Below are 18763 nucleotides of genomic sequence, written 5' to 3'. Positions count from 1 at the left end.
GACGGTATGGCAACCCTGCTTATACGCAAGGTTCCAATCGACATGGACCCCAGAATAAAATATAACCGCAATATGGCTTAAAAAGTAACAAAACACACTATGGCTTTTTTGGCGAAACGAAATATAGGTTTTTAAACAAATCTTTGCATTTATACGAGCCATGATATACTACACGGCATATTTTTGTCATAACAATCTTGGTTTACTTTTACTTGTAGGAGGGTTTTGACATTATCCACAAATTGTCAAAACAAGACAAAATAGGGTCACAAGGTCTTACAAGTAAGGACAAAATTTTTGTTTTTTCCAAGACATTACCCTTCGAAATAAGGCCAAATCTGCGAAATGAGGACAGTATGGTAACCCTGCTTACACGTGATACTCTGTAGCAAACAGTATTTGTTTCCGCTTGTCTGTTTCAGCATTTTTTGTGTTATTTTGGCAACAATCAAGATCTTTTGATTAATTTTTTTACAGCCCGTCTGCTTCTTCCAGTTAAAATTAGTAATGTGCGTTCTGCATTTATAAAAATAAGATGCTTCCTTGTTTTTTTGAGCGACAAAACCTACATTGACTGCGTTTTCATGTCCTATCAGACGTTACTTATTTGCACCAACAGCCAAAAAACTCAGTTAAAGCTGCAAACACTACCAAACAAGGCAGATCCTCAATTTGCTGAGAGGGATAGACTTGGGAAATAGTTTTTTTTTAAATGACTAAGCTTTGAACCAAGTTTTGTAGCAGTTTCAATGAATTTACCTTTCCCACTTCCCCATAAGCTCTACGCGCCAACATTTTTACAGATAGACTATATCGATCGTTTTAAATAGGTCTCAGTAGTTGTTGCCGGAATCTGTTTTCAGCTGATGCTTAAAGAACGTCATTATTTTACTTTGTAAAAGATGTAGCTTTTGAGGGAATTTCGGAACCATTTTTCTACCTGCGAATACAACAACAAACTAACGACATAAGCTTACTTTGATCCGATGATTTTGTTATCCGAAACTGTTTCTTAAATCGACAGCACGCCCACAGGCCTAACGTTAACGACCGACTCGCGTTTGCTGCAAGCTTCAAAACAAATTTATAATTGACTAATTTAGATTTCCCTTGTCGTGCAGTTTCGTGACGAACGCTACGTTTTAATTATAATTAACGCACTATAAAGCACCACTAAAAACCTATATGTGCAAGGTGTTCTGATTAATACTATATTTTTCCGCTTTTCTCCGTTGAAAAATAACATATACCTGTTTTTATCTTCACATAAGTGTAAACATATTTCATCCTGTTTCACCTGTTGAACGTCCACAACCAAATGTAAACAAAATTGTCTTGCTTTACTTGTAGTTTGTGGATAAACACAACATATCAAAGCAGCGATCGCTTTTAATTTTTACAATAAACTTTTCGCAAAATGTAAACTGTAAACTCTCCTAACACAAAGAACTACACCTTCAACTAGCCTAATCACGAACATCAGCAAAAGCACAGCAGTGTGCAGCGTAATTACACAAAGGGGACCGCAAGCGTATTTGATTAATTTTTCGACAAAAATGTTAATTACTGAGCCTCTGCATACGGCACCACGGTAGATAAAAGAACAAAAATAATGACAATTGGCGTAACTGGTCATGTTTCATCAATAAAACGTAACTAAGATTTAAACTCTTGTTACAATGTATCTAAAACGGGCGTCGCGCATCTGGTCGATAATTACCTTATTGAGTTAAAGATTTCACAGTGGGAAAAACTAGCTACGGCAATATTTTTGTATTGAAAACAAAACCAGAAGACATCAAAACAACAACCATGTGGTGAAAGTACAAGACCGAGAATGCGGATCAACCTTTTCAACGATACCCCGATTGTCGCTCCAGGCTCTTCGCAAGGTCGCGAATTCTGGTCAAGAAAGTACACTTGCTGCAAGCATAGGCCTTTTACGTTGTTAAAGTCTGCGATTACGTCACTTCGAGGTGCACCATTGGGGCAGCTCTCAACGACAGACCCTTTGAGGTATCAATTCGAAATTTTGTACGAACTATCAAGAAGTATTACTCTTTCCATCGAGCGCGGTCCCATAATTTTACCATAATCCGTTGTGACGTCACAATGCGACGAAAATCACCTTTGTTTAAACAATCGCTGGGTGGCGCACGTCCTTGGGAGGGCAAAGTGAGGGGGTGCAAGGTCGAGAGGAGGGATGGACCTTTCCAACGGTACCCCGATTGTCGCTCTGTGCGCTCTACTATTTGCGTAGTGGGCTCGCGAATTCTGGTCAAGAAAGTACACTTGGTGCAAGCATAGGCCTTTTACGTTGTTGAAGTCCGCGATTGCGTCACTTCGAGGTGCCCCCCTTGGGGCAGCTCTTAACGACACACCTTTTGAGGTATGAATTCGAAATTTTGTACGAACTATCAAGAAGTATTACTCTTTCCATCGAGCGCGGTCCCATAATTTTACCATAATCCGTTGTGACGTCACAATGCGACGAAAATCACCTTTGTTTAAACAATCGCTGGGTGGCGCACGTCCTTGGGAGAGCAAAGTGAGGGGGTGCAAGGTCGAGAGGAGGGATGGACCTTTCCAACGGTACCCCGATTGTCGCTCTGTGCGCTCTACTATTTGCGTAGTGGGCTCGCGAATTCTGGTCAAGAAAGTACACTTGGTGCAAGCATAGGCCTTTTACGTTGTTAAAGTCTGGGATTACGTCACTTCGAGGTGCCCCCCTTGGGGCAGCTCTCAACGACAGACCCTTTGAGGTATCAATTCGAAATTTTGTACGAACTATCAAGAAGTATTACTCTTTCCATCGAACGCGGTCCCATAATCCGTTGTGACGTCACAATAAGACGAAAACCTCCTTTGTTTAGACAATCGCTGGGTGGCGCACGTCCTTGGGAGGGCAAAGTGAGGGGGTGCAAGGTCGAGAGGAGGGGTGGGCCTTTCCATCGATATCGGGATTGTCGCTTTGTAAAGAATTGCCTTTTCCATCGAACCTGATCCAATGTTTTGCAATATTCTTTTTGGGCATCGCAATTCACATCTCCACATATTATTGTTCATTTGATTTACGGCTGTTGGTGACTTGTAATTGGGTCTGTATGATCACACGCGGGTGGAACCATATGAACAGGCATTTCCATGCACGGTTTCTTGCTTTGGATGCAATCATTCATCATCGTCATTTTGAATATTATTTCGGGAGTGTACCTAACTCCTGTTTTACGGCAGAGTCGCGACTGTTGTGCTTGCGTTGGTCGCGTCACAGGGTTAACTTAGTTTAAGATGTAAAAAAGTTGTGTTAATGATGAGCGATTGACGTCATTTTTTGCATGACGTCATCAGAAGGTGTGATGACGTCATGTATAAAGTTTGGGCTCGCTACGATGAGTATTTCACAAAATGGCGTTTTTTAGAAGGCCTGTAAAATTTTATGATGACGTCATAGTGACGTCATTATGTGTGTGACGTATCCGGGTTATGACGTAGTTCATTATATATCAATATCGTAAGGTTACGTCATAGGGTTCGGAAGTTATTGCGTTTGGTCAAGAAAGTACACCAGACCCAAATATTGACTGGTATTGTTGTTAATTATGCTGGAAATCTAGTTTTGGCCAAACTTGTGTTTTTAAGTGGTAAAGATATGAAAGGCTTTGGCAATTTATGTTACATGTTTTTAAAGAAATTGGGTTTTAAACCAGCTAGACGTGTTTTTTTGCGGTTTGACATTGTTTGTCAAAGTGTGTTTGGTTACATACTTTTTGCCTTGTGTCTGTGTCTACAAATGTTTTAGCAATTTTGCTTTATTCCATTGGTCTTTCTTTAAAGATTGGTTTTTACTGTCCCTTCATCATTTAGGATACCTTTATAGATATTTTTAAAAATGCATTGTGGGAAATCTGGGAATTGTAAACACATAAACAGCCCTAACAAACATTTTGCATAGTATGGCAGCTGTACGCTAATGTTGTTTAAATTTTATGCACAGCATTATTTTTACATGCTTGCAGAAATAAAAAAGTATGCCTGGTCCTGTTTATCATTTGAGATGTAATCCGTTTAATTGGCTTGCATCTGAACTTAAAAGTTATGCGCATGTGGGGCATAGTGGTCCTGCATGCCCAAGATCTCCTCGGGAACTTCCATATTCTGCAGACTGGCCTAACAATAGTGAAAATTTTAAAGAATTTTTTTTCCTTTTAACAGGTCATAAAAATGTCGATATTTTTAAGTTTGACAAATACAAAATTTGAGTTGCACAACTAATTTTGTGCCATACATTTTTATTTTTCTATTTTTTTTTTCTACTATTTTTGTAGGGAATAACAACTTTTCAATTGCTGACAAAAGTTGGTAATTTATTTAATCTTTACGACTGGTTGTCAATTCTAATACTCTGCTATATTTCGTGAATGATATGGTTTTTGAGGTTTTGTGTAACTATAAAAATCCTGCATACAGTTCAACCCAAGTGATAAAAAGCTTTTTCAGTTGACCCAATAATTACATACAATTGCATTTTTTCCCTACAGTAAAATATGGCGTATTATGATCAAAGATGGTGCTTTATAACGTTTGAAAGTTTTGAACTTTGAATACATGGTGTAAAACCAGTCTGCAAAATATGCCAAAAAACAACAAGGTCCCTGGTGTGCAGGACCAATACGTATCACCCACCTGCATGCTAAACCTCCAGGTTTGTGTTCAAGACCATTTTATAAAGGTGCAATGCAAGTGTTAAAGAGGACCAGGCACTAATTTGTGCAAAATTTTTGTGTGCAGTCAAAACTGGGCATTTTTTTTCAAAAACTACTCTGCCATACTCTGCAGATTGGTTGTAAACGTACTCATTTAGAAATATTTTGTTTGGAGAAAATGTCCTTGAGGTATGAAAATAATACTAGATATTTATTTTTTCTGCTGATAGCCAGATAACTGAAACACTGTTCTTTGTATTGAATTTTCGGTTCAATTTGGTACATTATGTATTGACATTAATAGGAAGAAGTAGGATGTAGTGAGATGTTCTTGTTTGCACTGTTCATGTATGCATCCATGTATTACTTACATAAACCACTCAGATGCACATTCATTTTCCAAGAAGTTTAATGGCTGTGTAATGCAATAAATTGGTTTTTATTCCTTTAAACTGGAATTGTTGTTCACAGTTATAAAAAAGCTTTTTTGTTGACACAAAACAAATTACCATTGCATATATTTAACAGTAGAAATTTGTACATTGTATGTGTTTCTTGTAGTTAAGTCGAGTATTCCTATTTTTTTCTTTAGAATATTGATTTCAGGTTCAGTGGTAACATAGGTTAACACTGCATTAATGTTGTCACAAAAGTATTATCTAAATAACAATACCACTCGACATGTGAAATGAAAATGTCGTTTTTCTTTTTAACATCTCAGTTTTAACATAGATTTTACGGCTAAACTAATAAATATTTTATTATGGGTTTGAGAATCCACCATGAATAAACAAATTTGCATTACTCAGGTGATGAAACTTTTGGTTAATTTTTGTTTCTTTGTTTGATTGTTAAAGCCCATCATGGAGGCGTTTAAAGATGTGTCTGATCTTCAAGACTTATATGAGTTGGACAGTGGACAACAGACGGACATAAACATGGAAACCACTGAAAACAACAGTGACAACATGCATGACATCACTGATGACGCATTGGAAACAATGTTGATGGATGAAGGACCAACCCAAACAGTAACGGAAAATACAGAACCCAATCAAGCACCAACTGAATCCCAAGTAATAGCAACAACACATCAGGCAATTTATAAGCTTGCAGAAAACAAAGTTGTAATGAGCATGCCAGCTGTACAGGTCACTACTTCACAACAAAAAAACAACCCACCAGCTGTTAAAAGGTTGATGCTTAAGAAACCTGCAGCCCGTCCATTGGGATCTACTAATGTGTCCCCACAAACTATTGGAATACTTGGTCTCAACCCCAATGCATCAAGAGTCCAAACTCTTACTGTGCAAGGCAACAGCTTTACTCTAGCATCTCCGGGCAAAACAAACTTTAAAATACCTATTTCCCCAGCTAAGAACTCTTTGAAGGTTTCAATGATCACTCCCAATTCCAATGTTGTTACCAACTCCATTAAAACATTTAGCCTCAATTCTTCAGCTGCTTCCAGCAATCCGCAACTTCAATCCAAGTTTCAATTTCAAACACTTTTGCCATCCCAAGTCAATGCTATTACTGTTGGTTTAAACAATCAACAGAAACCACAGCAAACATTTACTGCCCAGCAGCCAATACAGGTATCCGGTGAACGAATGCCCTACTTAAGACTTGTTCCTGCAGGAAACGAACAGAACTCTGCCATGGCTGGCCTTGCAAACATTATACCTGCTCCAGGAAATGTTGGGATCTCTGTTGCACGAGCTCCACAACCTAAACCCCAACAGTTTGTGACTGTTCAGTCAGTCCAAAGGCAGGCACAGCAGCAAGTAAAAACACAGCGCTTAATAATGCCTGCTACTACAAGTATAATGCCTCAACAACAGAACCTCACAAACTTGACACCGGGAACTGTGTTGCAAGCTGGAAATGTTGGGTATGCCATGGTTCCGGCAAAGTATGTAGAGCAATTAAAAAAGCAACTTAATAGCCAGATGCTGTACTCAGACCCTGTAGGGACCAGCTCAAGTGAAACCCACACACAACCAGTTATCATGAAATCTTCTGTTAATGGTAAGGTGAAGAAACCATGCAATTGCACCAAATCAATGTGTCTTAAGTTGTACTGTGAGTGCTTTGCAAATGGTCATTTTTGTGATGGATGCAATTGTATTAACTGCCACAACAATTTGGAGTTTGACTCTGATCGCTCAAAAGCCATAAAACAATGCCTGGATAGAAATCCAATGGCTTTTAGACCCAAAATAGGCCGTGGGCAGGATGATAACCGAACACACCAGAAGGGATGCAATTGCAAGAGGTCAGGCTGCCTTAAGAACTACTGTGAGTGTTATGAGGCTAGAATTCCTTGCACTTCAAGATGCAAATGTATTGGCTGCAAGAACTTAGAGGAGGACAGTGCTTCACAAAATGAACAGTTGTCATTGATGCACCTTGCTGATGCTGCAGCTGTGCGTTGTCAACAGCAAGCCGCTGCACGATCTAAAATATCTTCCCATATTGGGGAAATGCGCTCAAGTCATCACAGACCTCATCCCCCCAACACTACTCCAGGTGAAAGACTTCCTAGCACTTTCTTTACACAGGAGGTCATCGAAGCCACCTGTACCTGCCTCTTGGCACAGGCTGAAGAAGCAGAAAAGACAAATCGATCACTGCCTGTAGCAGAAATGATGATATTAGAAGAATTTGGACGTTGTATGATGCAAATCATTCAAGCAGCTGGCAAAGCCAAAACAAACAACCAAACTTGATGTTTTGTGCTCGTCTTTTTCATAGGAATGTCTATTCATCTTTTGACCATGTTAAGAAAATGTTTTGTGCGGCTTAGATCTGGCCTCAAGTTTGTCTTTTCATACAAATTTTCGTTTTTTGCAACAATCAAGACAGCACTAGACCTTAACTTGCATCACGCTTTTATTGAATTTTTAATGCAGAAAAGGCTCTTTGACTTGATGTTTTGTTTCTTTTTCATTGTACAAAGTGGTTGCCCTCCTTTTGCTTGACATTTTAGAGTATTTTATATAACTGTTATACAACACTTTTAGCAGGATACATTTTGTGATTTTCAACCTCCAGTGTTGAGCCCTTTATACGCTGAGTTTATAAAGAAGTTCTATATTGTCATCAATTAGATTTGCAAGGAAACTGAGGGATTTGGTTGGGTGATGGCATTGCTCTTTGAAAAATATGCTTTTCTTTAAGCAGTTGTATTTTTCTATTTAACAGCATGAAAATAAACTCAATTTTTTGACTCATTTGCATTTTCTCTGTGAAATTTATATAATTGTTAATTTGGGGATTTTAAATAATATCGTCACATACTTATTTATGCGCATGAATCTTTTGCACTTGGTTGGGTTGACAATAGTCGATTTGCGAAACAAAATTTGCCTAAAACAACGTGTCCAGCGTCTATGGGATGACCACATTGAATCCTCATTACTTTCGGTATTCCCCAGAAGTGTAGGTTGTCACTTCTCTGATTGATTCATCGTGTCTTGGTGTCTTCACCAGCTATTTTTAACCATGGTTTAGGAAAACTAAAGGTAAATTCGCCAATAACAAAGAATTCGTGTTTTATATTGTAAAAGCTTGTGTCGAAAATTATAAAGTTACATGTGTTGTTTAAATCAAGTTCATACAAGTCTGAGTACAGCTTTTCATTCAACATTTAATTTGGCGTTTTAAACTAAAAGATGTAAAATAACAAGACTAAAATATCGAGACACGCTTTTCTCAGCTACACTAAAATGCATTTTTGCTTTGTCTATAGATCAGGGGTTCCCAACCTGTGGTACGCGTACCACTACGCGAAGGTTTTTCAGGTGGTACGCGAGTAGCTTCCGTTTTTTCACAAAAACCTGGATTTACAACTTTTATTTTGTTTGACCAATTTATGGACAGTAAACAAAAACAGAAACCTCATTAAATTTAGTTGTCGTGCTTCAGTGTTATTGTAGTAGGCCAATATTATTCTTCAAATAAATTAAATGTGATTCGATCGAATTAGTTGTTCTGCAAGAAGTGGTACGCGTGGCAGTACAGAACATCTAAGTGGTACGAGATCGTAAAAAGGTGGGAAACCCCTGGTCTAGACTCTAGGTCAGTGGTTCCCAAACTTTTTCATATTTTTTTCAAAACGGTCCCTTTGCCGTTATTTTGAGGGCTCGCGGTCCTTAAGCCTAAATGTGTATTTAATAAAAACGAAAGTTGATTGCAGGATTTTAGCTAGTTATGCAAAATTGCGCATAACAATCATCCAAAGACGGCATGTGACATCACAAACAGGACAAAAACATTACGATTGTGCGCGAACAATTGCATTTTTGATAGTTGTCATTCAATAAAGGTCATTGTTTAGCAATGGAGACAGTCGATTCTCAATTCTACTTTGATTTAAACTTATTTAGTGGCACAAACTGACCCCAAACAAGATTATAGAATTACTTCAACCGCTTCGCGGTCCCCCCAAAATTGCCTCACGGACCCCTAAAGGACCGCGCACCCCAGTTTGGGAACCGCTGCTCTAGTTAGAAGATTGGAGCTGTTTAGGTATATATTTTCAAAACCAAATATTAAAGGTACTTACATTTAACCACTCAAAAAGTTCAACCAAATTAAAGCAGCAACCAAAAAGTTTTTTTGTTTGTCTGATAACAAAAATAATTAATCTATTAGACTTGATAGAGGTCATCTGCAGAATTTGCTTCCCCCTTACATTTTAAAAAAGCAAGTCGGAAAGTTTTTAACCATCGTAAAATTACGATCGTAAAGTCAGTCACAAATCAGTGTTGTTCTTGTTGTCCTTCCAACCTAAGTCCTAAACCTTCCTCAAACCCAAGTCCGGCTCACTAATTCTTCTTTTTTAAACAACGAAAAAACAATAATTGGTGCATGCAAATTATCGGACATTCTGACAATTGATTTGGTAACGCGACAGGCCAAAAGATAACATATTACCTGCTGCACGGCTAATCTGCAATGACCTAGGGCAGTGGTTCTCAAACTTTTTTGACCGCGACCCAAATCTGAGATTTATGAACATCTTGCGACCCAAGCCTCAAACAACAAAAATGTATTTTTTATTTTTGTATGAATAGTTATCAACGCTAACTGTTACTTTCCAAAATTCAGTTTGGTATGATTAACCTCCTATCATTCCCCGTGCTAACGTGTTACAATCGCCGTGTGCGTAACGGATAATTGGAAGGCTATTGTCTGCATGTTATAATGATTGGTTCATTTTGCTGCATAGCGTTGTCCAGTGAGGCTGTATTTGGCTACGGTGCTATCAAAACTCTCAGAAAACCATTTACTTATGCTGCAATACTCCAAGGTTACTAAGATAAAGCCACATAAAATGCCTATGATACAATAATTCAGTCATGACTGAGAATTAAAAATACTTGAAAATTGAAATGAACAAAGTTCGTTTGGGCAGAATTGAATCACCACAGCGCGACCCATTTTGTGACCCTGCGCGACCCATGTTTGGGTCGCGACCCATACTTTGAGAACCACTGACCTAGGGGCTGTATTAGTTTACTATATCTGTTTTAGGTGTCTTGTGTCCAGTATATAATTACATTATATTGTTCCTGAGAGTCCGGCAACAATTGTTGTGCATTTATGCACACGGACAGGCACGGAGTCGACGCCCTGTTGGCGATCCTCGATCACCTCGATCGTAAAATACTACACACTGCCAGTTGTATTTCTGCGTGTTTTTGGCTGGCGTATTCTCACACAAGTCTAGTCTCTATGTCGCTGCATTTCCATTCGACATTTCAAAAACTCGTGTATTTTTTTACCAGAACGATCTAATACTTGTCAATATCGTCCCGGAATAGGGATATGTCTGATTACTATTTTAGTTCGATTTGTATGGTGTTAAACAGGGCGGAAATTTTAACTTGATTCCCGCGTTTAAAGTCGAAGAAAAGGCTACAAAACTAAGCAAAAACTTACATTTATAACAAAAACAGGCGACCCAAAACAACTATGAGCTGACCCAGCTGCGGGAATCAATTTTAGAAACTAACGTATGGCAACGTAAGATAAACAAAAAAGAATCGCAACATAATAACATAATTAAAGATTGCCAGGGATTTTATAGTAGATTAAAAATATAGCCGACGCTTGTGACACATTTGCCTGGAGCCTGTTAGTGGAAAGCCGGTTTGGCATTAATTAGCCTATTTTATGTTTCTCCGGCTTCCTTTGCCACTGCTTATAAATACCAATAAAGTCGTACAGCACATAGCATGCGAATTCTGGGATTTTTTACAAAACATTATTTTACCCGTCATTTGTCCCACTAGTGGCGACAAAGAAAAACTGTTGAGTGTGGAGAATTGCTTACTGGCTTGGTGTTCGAGTCACGTGATCTTTTAAAGTCAGTTTCGTCTGTGTCCACTTCGTTTCGTTCGTCTTGCGATTACGTCAAAAATGCCTTTGTCTGAATTGTATGTGGGCGTTTCTTTACTTACAGAAGGTTTGGTGCCAGCATTTTACAACACCGAGAAGTAGTTTGTTGTTAGTTAAACAGTTGTAATTTTATTTTAGACTGCAGTGTAAAAAATAAGTTGTGTTGTGTTTGCTTTGTCCTATGTTTGTTGTACACAAGATTTCGTTACAGCACGGACGGTATTATAGACGGAAAGTGATTTTTGTTGAAGTTAAGTGCAAATCATTTACAAGATTACATATATTATATAATAGGCTTGTATTATATGACGGTTGTCTTACGGTTGTATTATATAATACAGTTGTAGGTACATAATCACTCATATTTTTAATTTTGACAAAAAGTTTGCAAAACAAAGTTTTAAACGTTGCACACAATTTGTTTTCATATGTTAGTTGCCATACCTTAAAAAAATACAAAGCGAAATGTCCATCCATAGCCTGGACCATGATTCTGTCTTGACTGATCGTGGATACAAAGGCTATCACATTGACAAAACTGGTGAAGTCACTGAATTTTATGACCATCGCAGTGAAGAACCACCACCTAGTAGCATTGTAACAGCTCGCCAACCACTTGTCAATGGTTCAAGTGCAGTAAAATCTGCTGCCCCTGCGAAGAGAAGAGTGAGATATCGGGATGCAGGTAATGTACTTTATTTTGACATATATTTAACAAGTTGGTGCTTGAAAATTTTTGTATGATATGTTAATGTTAAAACTAGACTATGACTAAACTGGTTTTATATGTTTTGGTTAAGTGCTTTTTATGCCTGTTTTAGATTATGCCTGTGTTTTTTTTAGTTTTTGACCAAAAAGGTAATAGTTGTAGTTTTTGTGATAACCTGGCTTTAATATTAATTTTTTTCAGGATGTTGTGATAGCTGTGTCAATGGGTTGACATGGATTGGAACATTGCCATTGGCAACTGCATTTGCCTTACTTATAAGTTGGATTGGGACAGCCATGTTTATTGGTAAGTTATATTTCAAAGTAGACTGACGTTTAATAACATCATGTTAATTTGAGATGGGCTAAAATGAATCTGAAACCTTGTTTGGTATAGGAAATCAATACAGGAAATAATAAGCCACTGTATGGCCACTTACTCTTTTGTTGTGTAGCATCAAAGCTTCTCAAACTCATGTTTAAAAAAGGTGTAGGTTTAGATCAGTGGTTCTCAACCTTTTTATTGTCAGGGCCAAAATGTAATTTTTCAAGTTTTTAAGGAGCTGCAAAAAAAGAATAAAAACAAACAGGGTAACAGCAAACAACAAGAATCTGAATAGCTGCAGTATGCTCACTAACTCTGACTTATAAAACACAATCGAATAAACAATCATATACCTGTACATAACTATTCTTGGTAATATATTGATTGGGTTGAATATGTTTAAATATGCTGCATTGTAAACTTTTAAAAATAGTAAATTTCAAAACATCGATAGTTTTCATGGTAATAATAATCTTTCGTGATTTTCTGAGGTCTGGTGAGGGTCACAAAATAAGTAGTTGGGAGCTGTATGTGGCCCTGAGAGCCGCAATGGAGAATTACTGGTTGAGACCAAATTATTTTTGGCATAACAGCTTGAGCTTTAAACAACATGTAAATTACATTAGTTTTTGAATGATTTTTTAAGTTTGTTAGAATTTATGGGATCATTGTGCATTTTAAACATATAAAAGTTTTTGTGCTTGAGGTGCTGGATGGACAGCCCTGGACGAAAGTTTGCTACTGTTTTCAAAATATGGACCATTTGAAGGCAATCCAGCAACAGACCCAGCTCCCCAATACATTTACACGGGGGGTACAGGGGACTTTACTTCAGGATTTGTTTTGATGAACAGTGAAAACTTGGGAAATCGTGTCCCTCAAGTGTAAGTAGACTTTCCGTTCAAGGACATGTTGCGTCATGTTTTTTTGGAGCATGTTGTATTTTTTTGGTTTTATTTTCAGTTTTGAAGCATTGAAGTATTCATTTTATGGCATTATTCCTTTCATGATCATTTTTACCATCTTGCTTGTTTGTGACAATCATCGTACTTCAAAAGCTCTTGGCAGAAAGCGCAGGAGTACCAGTGCAGGAATTTGCTTTACATCATCGGTATGCAAAAAAATTAAAGCTTGTGCATGACATGTATTTAGTTCATTGATTGTTAATTTTTAGGTCACCTGACAATTGTTCTGTTTGGTTACCTGGCATTTTATTTAACATACACCAAATAGTCTTTGTTTTTAATGTATTTAATTCATCTCCTGGTCATGTTACACAATTTGTAGGTTTTTGATCACCTTTCAGAATAAATTTGCCATTTAGATCTTTTGTGAGTATTTACTAATACTGATGCACTTAATATATTTTCAGTTAATTGCTGGTACCTACATTTTGATTTTGGCTTGGATCTTTTTTCTGGCATTTACAACACTTGGTGTATATTACTATCGCATCACCATGCTGAGGTGCTCAGACTTGACTGAGAGAGGTTTTACACCTGGAGTTTTGAGCTCAATATGCATTGACTTGGTTCAACTAGGTATGAGTTGTCAGTACATTTTAAAAAAACTTACAAATTTAACTTATAGAACTGTCAGTCGAATGGGTTGTTAAAATGTGTATGCATACTCTTATAGACAGTCAAAACTGTTATGTATTACCCAGGGGTGCAAAAATTTATTGGGGATTTGGTAGCGTGCAGAAAATTCTAGTAGCACATACTTTCTTGTGTATGTGTCTTTTTTTACCTAAAGCACAACCATTTCGCTACTAAAAGTCGTATCGCGGGTTCCCTTTTTGCCACTAAATGTCTCAAATTGTTTATAATGAAGTGATTTAAAGAATTTTGATTAATCTTACGATATCCCATTTGCCTGTGCTTGAAAGTTTATGCCTAATCTATTTGATGATCGGTCTCAATTGTTAATGACGTCACTATCTAAATTGTTATGTTGTTTGTTGCCTGAACATTTGGCATTGTTTGCACATAATAGCGTACAAAAAGTCTGGCACATATTGCTACCGAGATCTCTGTAGTAGCCCCGCAAAATCTATTTATACCAGTTTATACCCTAAAAAATAATTTTAACTTTAAATCAGCACATGGCCACCAACACTTATACTTCCATATACAGTTTCGCGGTCGCAATAATTCTTTTCCGAGTACGCATACGGCGGCAGATTGGGGGGCACTGTACTTCGATAACATCACAACACAGCCTGTTGGCATAAAATTTGGAATTGGGATTTGCCCGATATCCAGTTTTTAATCCGACGCCTGACGACTCGTCCTTAAAATTGCTGATTCGGCAAATCGGTCTTTCGGCTGGTCTCAAAAGTTCTCAGATACGAACAGCAAACGTCCAAACCTGACGCAGAGATTGTGTTGCAATGGCAGCTGAGTCAAAAGTCCGTGTGAAGTGACTGTTTGCAAAATTAGATAGCAGACTAAAAAAGCACGTTTTACTCGTTTATAATTGTATCGGTATTTGTTCCGATGCCACCGTATCGAATGAGTTACGATGCCACATATAGCATCAGGTAATACAGAATTATCGGGCTAGCCCTAAACACAACAACATTGGTTGATTTGTGTTATACGACGCATCACACGAAGATTGGAAATTATGAACTCAGCTTATTTTTGTGGAACACTTTGCCAAAATATTGCGTCGCTACAAATCTAATAGCTACATGTTTGTGCGGCATTAGAGACGTGTTGTTAAGTGCATGTGCGTTGCAAATTCTTTTTGAGACACACGTGTGCGATTGCACCATACCCAAGACCAGGTTTTTTTTTAAGGTTTGGTTTGGGTGACCGCTAAGTAGTTTTAAGAGACCGCAAGTGTTTGTTTCATTTTTTTAAATACCTCAAAAAATAGCCATATTTGCTTTTTGGGAAACCGCTGGAGAAATTTGGGAACACCTTAAAATAACACTGCCCAAGACGATTAGCATGTGTGACATCACATTCTGCGCCTAATGTGTAAGAAAGTAAGAATGCTTATCATGAGAGTAAATGTTCTTTTTAGGTTATAAAAGAGTGTGCGGAAATCACTACTTCAACTGATGATAGTCACGTCATGTCAATTGATGATCGCACCTTTTGCACAGTTAGCGTAGCATCGCGATAGTGCCTCAAAAAATATGCGACTAACGTAATTCGGTCGCGCCTTGATTCAAGCGTGTTTTTCGCCAAAACCCACATTGGTAGATAGTTGCCTAATCTCTATTTTTCGCTAGTTGTGCCACTGCATTACTACTTTATTGTTATTCCGGGAAAATTATTTAAAATAATATAGACCACCTGCAATTGTGGCTGCAAATTGCGCTCGCGCGCGCAAATTTATTGGTCGCGCGGTGCGACCGTGCGACCGCATTTTTGCACCCCTGGTATTGCCACAAAGATTGGTTTGATAAAAGTGAAAAATCTTCTCTTATTGTACAAAGTACTGTATTTGCATTATTGGTGCCTGCATTTAATCGGCATCAACTTCGGAAAACTAATGTTTGTTACATTTTTGCAGGTCTGATTATGTTCAGAAACACCAATGATCCTGGGTTTGGTAAAATTTGTGGACCTGGTACAGGAGATACGATGAGATCATTTGGCCAACTCCAGGAATATTGTGACAATTATTACTTAGTTTACCAATGCATGCTGGTGTGCTTTGCAGGATGTCTCCTTATCATCATTGCTATGGTACTTGTTTGACTTTTGCATATTTAGTTATGGTTTAGTATTGACCATTGACTATGGTTTTTGGATTTAAGGAATTGATTACATATATATAGTTATAAATTTAACAAAATTGTACAATTTTTCCAAAATAGTGCTTCTTTAATTGCTTGCTCAGCAGCAGTATATGCTGTCATTGCACTATATTTTAGCATCCTATTAAGGCTAATAACATTGTACAACTCCCTTAAAGTAGGTTGTTATGCGATAACACTACAATCACAATTATATAAACATTGTTTTGCTTTACTGCTTTTGGTGTGAAACGCAGATTGTCCTTGAGTGTGGAATGCTTATTTTATCCACATTTTTGCCAATGGTAATATATTATCGGATTGACTATTGGAAATTGCTTCCCCTTTCAAAACCATAAATTTGTTTTGTCATACTTTTGGTCACATTAAATGTAGATTCCACTGTACATGATTAAATACATAGTGTATATTTGCAAATCTGCATGAAGATATGATAAATCCATTACACTTTTTTCAGATCAACTTCCTTATGATCCTCACGTCCAACTACAACAATCTGACGCGTAAATACTCAAGGCCGTACAGAAACGACGCACCGTCTTCCGTGGCTTCACCGTCAAACCGTAGCACCCCTGCACCGGCCTCTATTCCCACTCGTAGTGTAGCAAATTCTACTGTTACTGGCCCGCCTCCCTACGTTGTCCCTTCACAACCCAGAGATTACAGGGATCGCCGTTCCTCTAAGGACATAGAGCTGGATTATATCATAGATGACAACAGCACAGTGGACCGTCATAGGGAAATGGATAGTCACATGGGGGTGAACTACTACTATAACAGGCGATGAGGCTGTTGAATTGTTAGTTCCTGATGCGAGGTTGCAGACATTGAGACACTTCAAAAAGTTGTATTTACTGTTTAATGCAGTTGGCCTATTTGTAACCAACAAGTCCCATACCACGGTTAAAAAAAGCATTTGTCATTTCAGTAATCTTAACTAGGATAGGTACAGTATTAGGGGTTTGTTACTGATTTGGGATGCTATATTTGCTACACAAATCTGGTAACGCCACGGTTTAAATTGAGTTAGTGCAAATAGTCCAAGCGTTTTTCCCTTGATTTTTAACAATTTAAAACTGAAGTCGTAGTTTCGTGTAAAACGTTTCTGTAAATTATCCGTTGCACCTTTCTCGTTACTTTTTACACATTGTTTGAAACCCATTACCTTGCCTTGCTGAACTTGTATTACGTTTCATATTGTTTGATATTGCATTAGAATTGAGGCATTTGTAATACCGTATGTGATTTAGCACAGTGGTTACCAGCAACACAAATAGATTTTTACTTTCAGTGTTTTCATCTGCTAATGTACTGCGCCTTTCGACTTCATATTGCTGTTAAAACTTTAATAATACTAGATATTATGAGTAATTTAATCGTTTTAAGGAATTTTATCTGATTAATGAGCTAAGTGCTCAGAGGACAGGGAATCAAATAAATTGTAAAATATTTCGTTTTCGCACAACAGATGCAAACCTTGCTGATTTTTAAATCTTTGTTTCGCCAGTTAGTCACCTTTTTTCATTTTTATGTACATACTGTCGATCGCAAAGGGCAGTGGTATCCTACCTTTTTACAGTAATATGAGCTTTTAGGAAATGTATTAGGGCTGCGAAACCCTAAATACAAATTAATTGAAGTAATTTTGACCAATTAAGTTACATTTAATACAGTAAAATCATACTTGATTAAAGTTTTCCCGTTTTACCTGTTACATAAATCATCGTTTTTGTACAGCAACTTTTTGTTTGTCCGGGACTTTTTTAGTTACTTTTCGCCATTTTGAATCTTAAAATAGTTCGCTGAAAACTTTCCTTTTTTGAGCTGATTGTTCGTGCTCTTTATTGTGCGTCGAATTTAGTCCTTTGCCAAGTGATTTTCTTAGATCGTACGTAGAAATGTTTCGTCAAATAAAACATTACTAGGTCTTCGCCTATGTTGCTTTTCGATTAAGTTGAACACCATGGGCAATTATAACAAGTGGTCTTGTTCCATGCGACCATTTAGCTCGTATCCTGCGGCGACTGGTGAACAACTTTTTAGATACCAATGATCTTTCCAATTACAAAATAAATTTTAACAATCAACTCACAGTCGCTATGCGCGTGTAATTGTTTCCTTTCACGCCATTTAGTTTAAATTTGCTAGCTATTATATCGGAGGGCAAAGTAAATCATTTCCCAAGGAAACATCACATTGAGGCATTTTTAGATTAGTTTATTTCGCTTTTTAAAAGAAAACATTTAGCGAAAAAATAGCTCTAAAAATCACCAAGCCGGACACAACGTTATGGAACACAAAACAGTAACGGGCTCAGTTGGCGCTACAGCTACCCCGTTTATATTGCCATACTATTACACAACGTTTGCAGAAAACTTTAGGGTGTTTATGGCATCCAAGCACTTCTGAATGTGTGTGTGTGTTTCGCTAGCATGCGACGACTTAAGTTGCTGCACGTACAGGGTATCACAATCACCAATACATGGTCACATCAGTAGGCCTACCCTATTTATTTTTAAATACATGGTTTCATTAGTAGTTATCCTATTTTTGTTTCTATGTGGAAGGCTTTATTGTGTGCATACGGTTAGGCGTTGGCACGCGAATTAGAAACACTTTGCAAATTTGTGGCATTGTTAAAAAATAGTACCCAGCGGTTTAATGCGCAGTTGGTCGCGTGTGTTCAGTTTTTACAAATTAGTTTAATCCATTGACAAAAGACGACAATTAGTTTGCAGATAATGCGATGGCCACGCCCTCGATTCATTTAAATGTAAAGAAAAGTTTTGATCTCCTAACCACGTCTGCAGCTGAATGTTTAAATTTATTGGCGTACTACCAAGA

The 18763-nt window shown here is 37.7% G+C and overlaps 2 protein-coding genes across 2 annotated transcripts; both read left to right on the top strand.

The window, feature by feature from the left end:
* Positions 1–5481: 5481 nt before the first annotated feature.
* Positions 5482–7939, top strand: LOC145238562 (protein lin-54 homolog). Its single transcript, XM_080101766.1, has one exon. The coding sequence runs from the start codon at positions 5567–5569 to the stop codon at positions 7433–7435; it is 1869 nt and encodes a 622-aa protein (XP_079957892.1). The 5' UTR covers positions 5482–5566; the 3' UTR covers positions 7436–7939.
* Positions 7940–11492: 3553 nt separating this feature from the next.
* On the top strand, positions 11493–17849 carry LOC145238816 (proteolipid protein DM alpha-like). The gene is made up of 7 exons (XM_080102087.1): positions 11493–11796; positions 12022–12126; positions 12851–13028; positions 13108–13255; positions 13517–13685; positions 15673–15848; positions 16377–17849. Exons 1-7 carry the CDS (start codon positions 11577–11579, stop codon positions 16704–16706), a joined length of 1326 nt encoding a protein of 441 aa, XP_079958213.1. The 5' UTR covers positions 11493–11576; the 3' UTR covers positions 16707–17849.
* The last annotated feature ends 914 nt before the right edge of the window (positions 17850–18763 follow it).

The sequence above is a fragment of the Phallusia mammillata genome, chromosome 7 (genome assembly GCF_965637545.1).
Source record: "Phallusia mammillata chromosome 7, kaPhaMamm4.hap1.1, whole genome shotgun sequence".
Classification (NCBI taxonomy): Eukaryota; Metazoa; Chordata; class Ascidiacea; order Phlebobranchia; family Ascidiidae; genus Phallusia; species Phallusia mammillata.
The sequence above is the reverse complement of the archived record's forward strand: the minus strand, read 5'-3'. Positions and strand labels throughout refer to the sequence as shown.

Coding starts and splice junctions, on each gene's coding strand:
- LOC145238562 (XM_080101766.1), top strand. CDS start 5,567: ATGGAGGCGTTTAAAGATGTGTCTGATCTTCAAGACTTATATGAGTTG.
- LOC145238816 (XM_080102087.1), top strand. CDS start 11,577: ATGTCCATCCATAGCCTGGACCATGATTCTGTCTTGACTGATCGTGGA. Junction 11,797..12,021: donor AGTGAGATATCGGGATGCAG/GTAATGTACTTT, acceptor AATTTTTTTCAG/GATGTTGTGATAGCTGTGTC. Junction 13,256..13,516: donor GAATTTGCTTTACATCATCG/GTATGCAAAAAA, acceptor ATATATTTTCAG/TTAATTGCTGGTACCTACAT.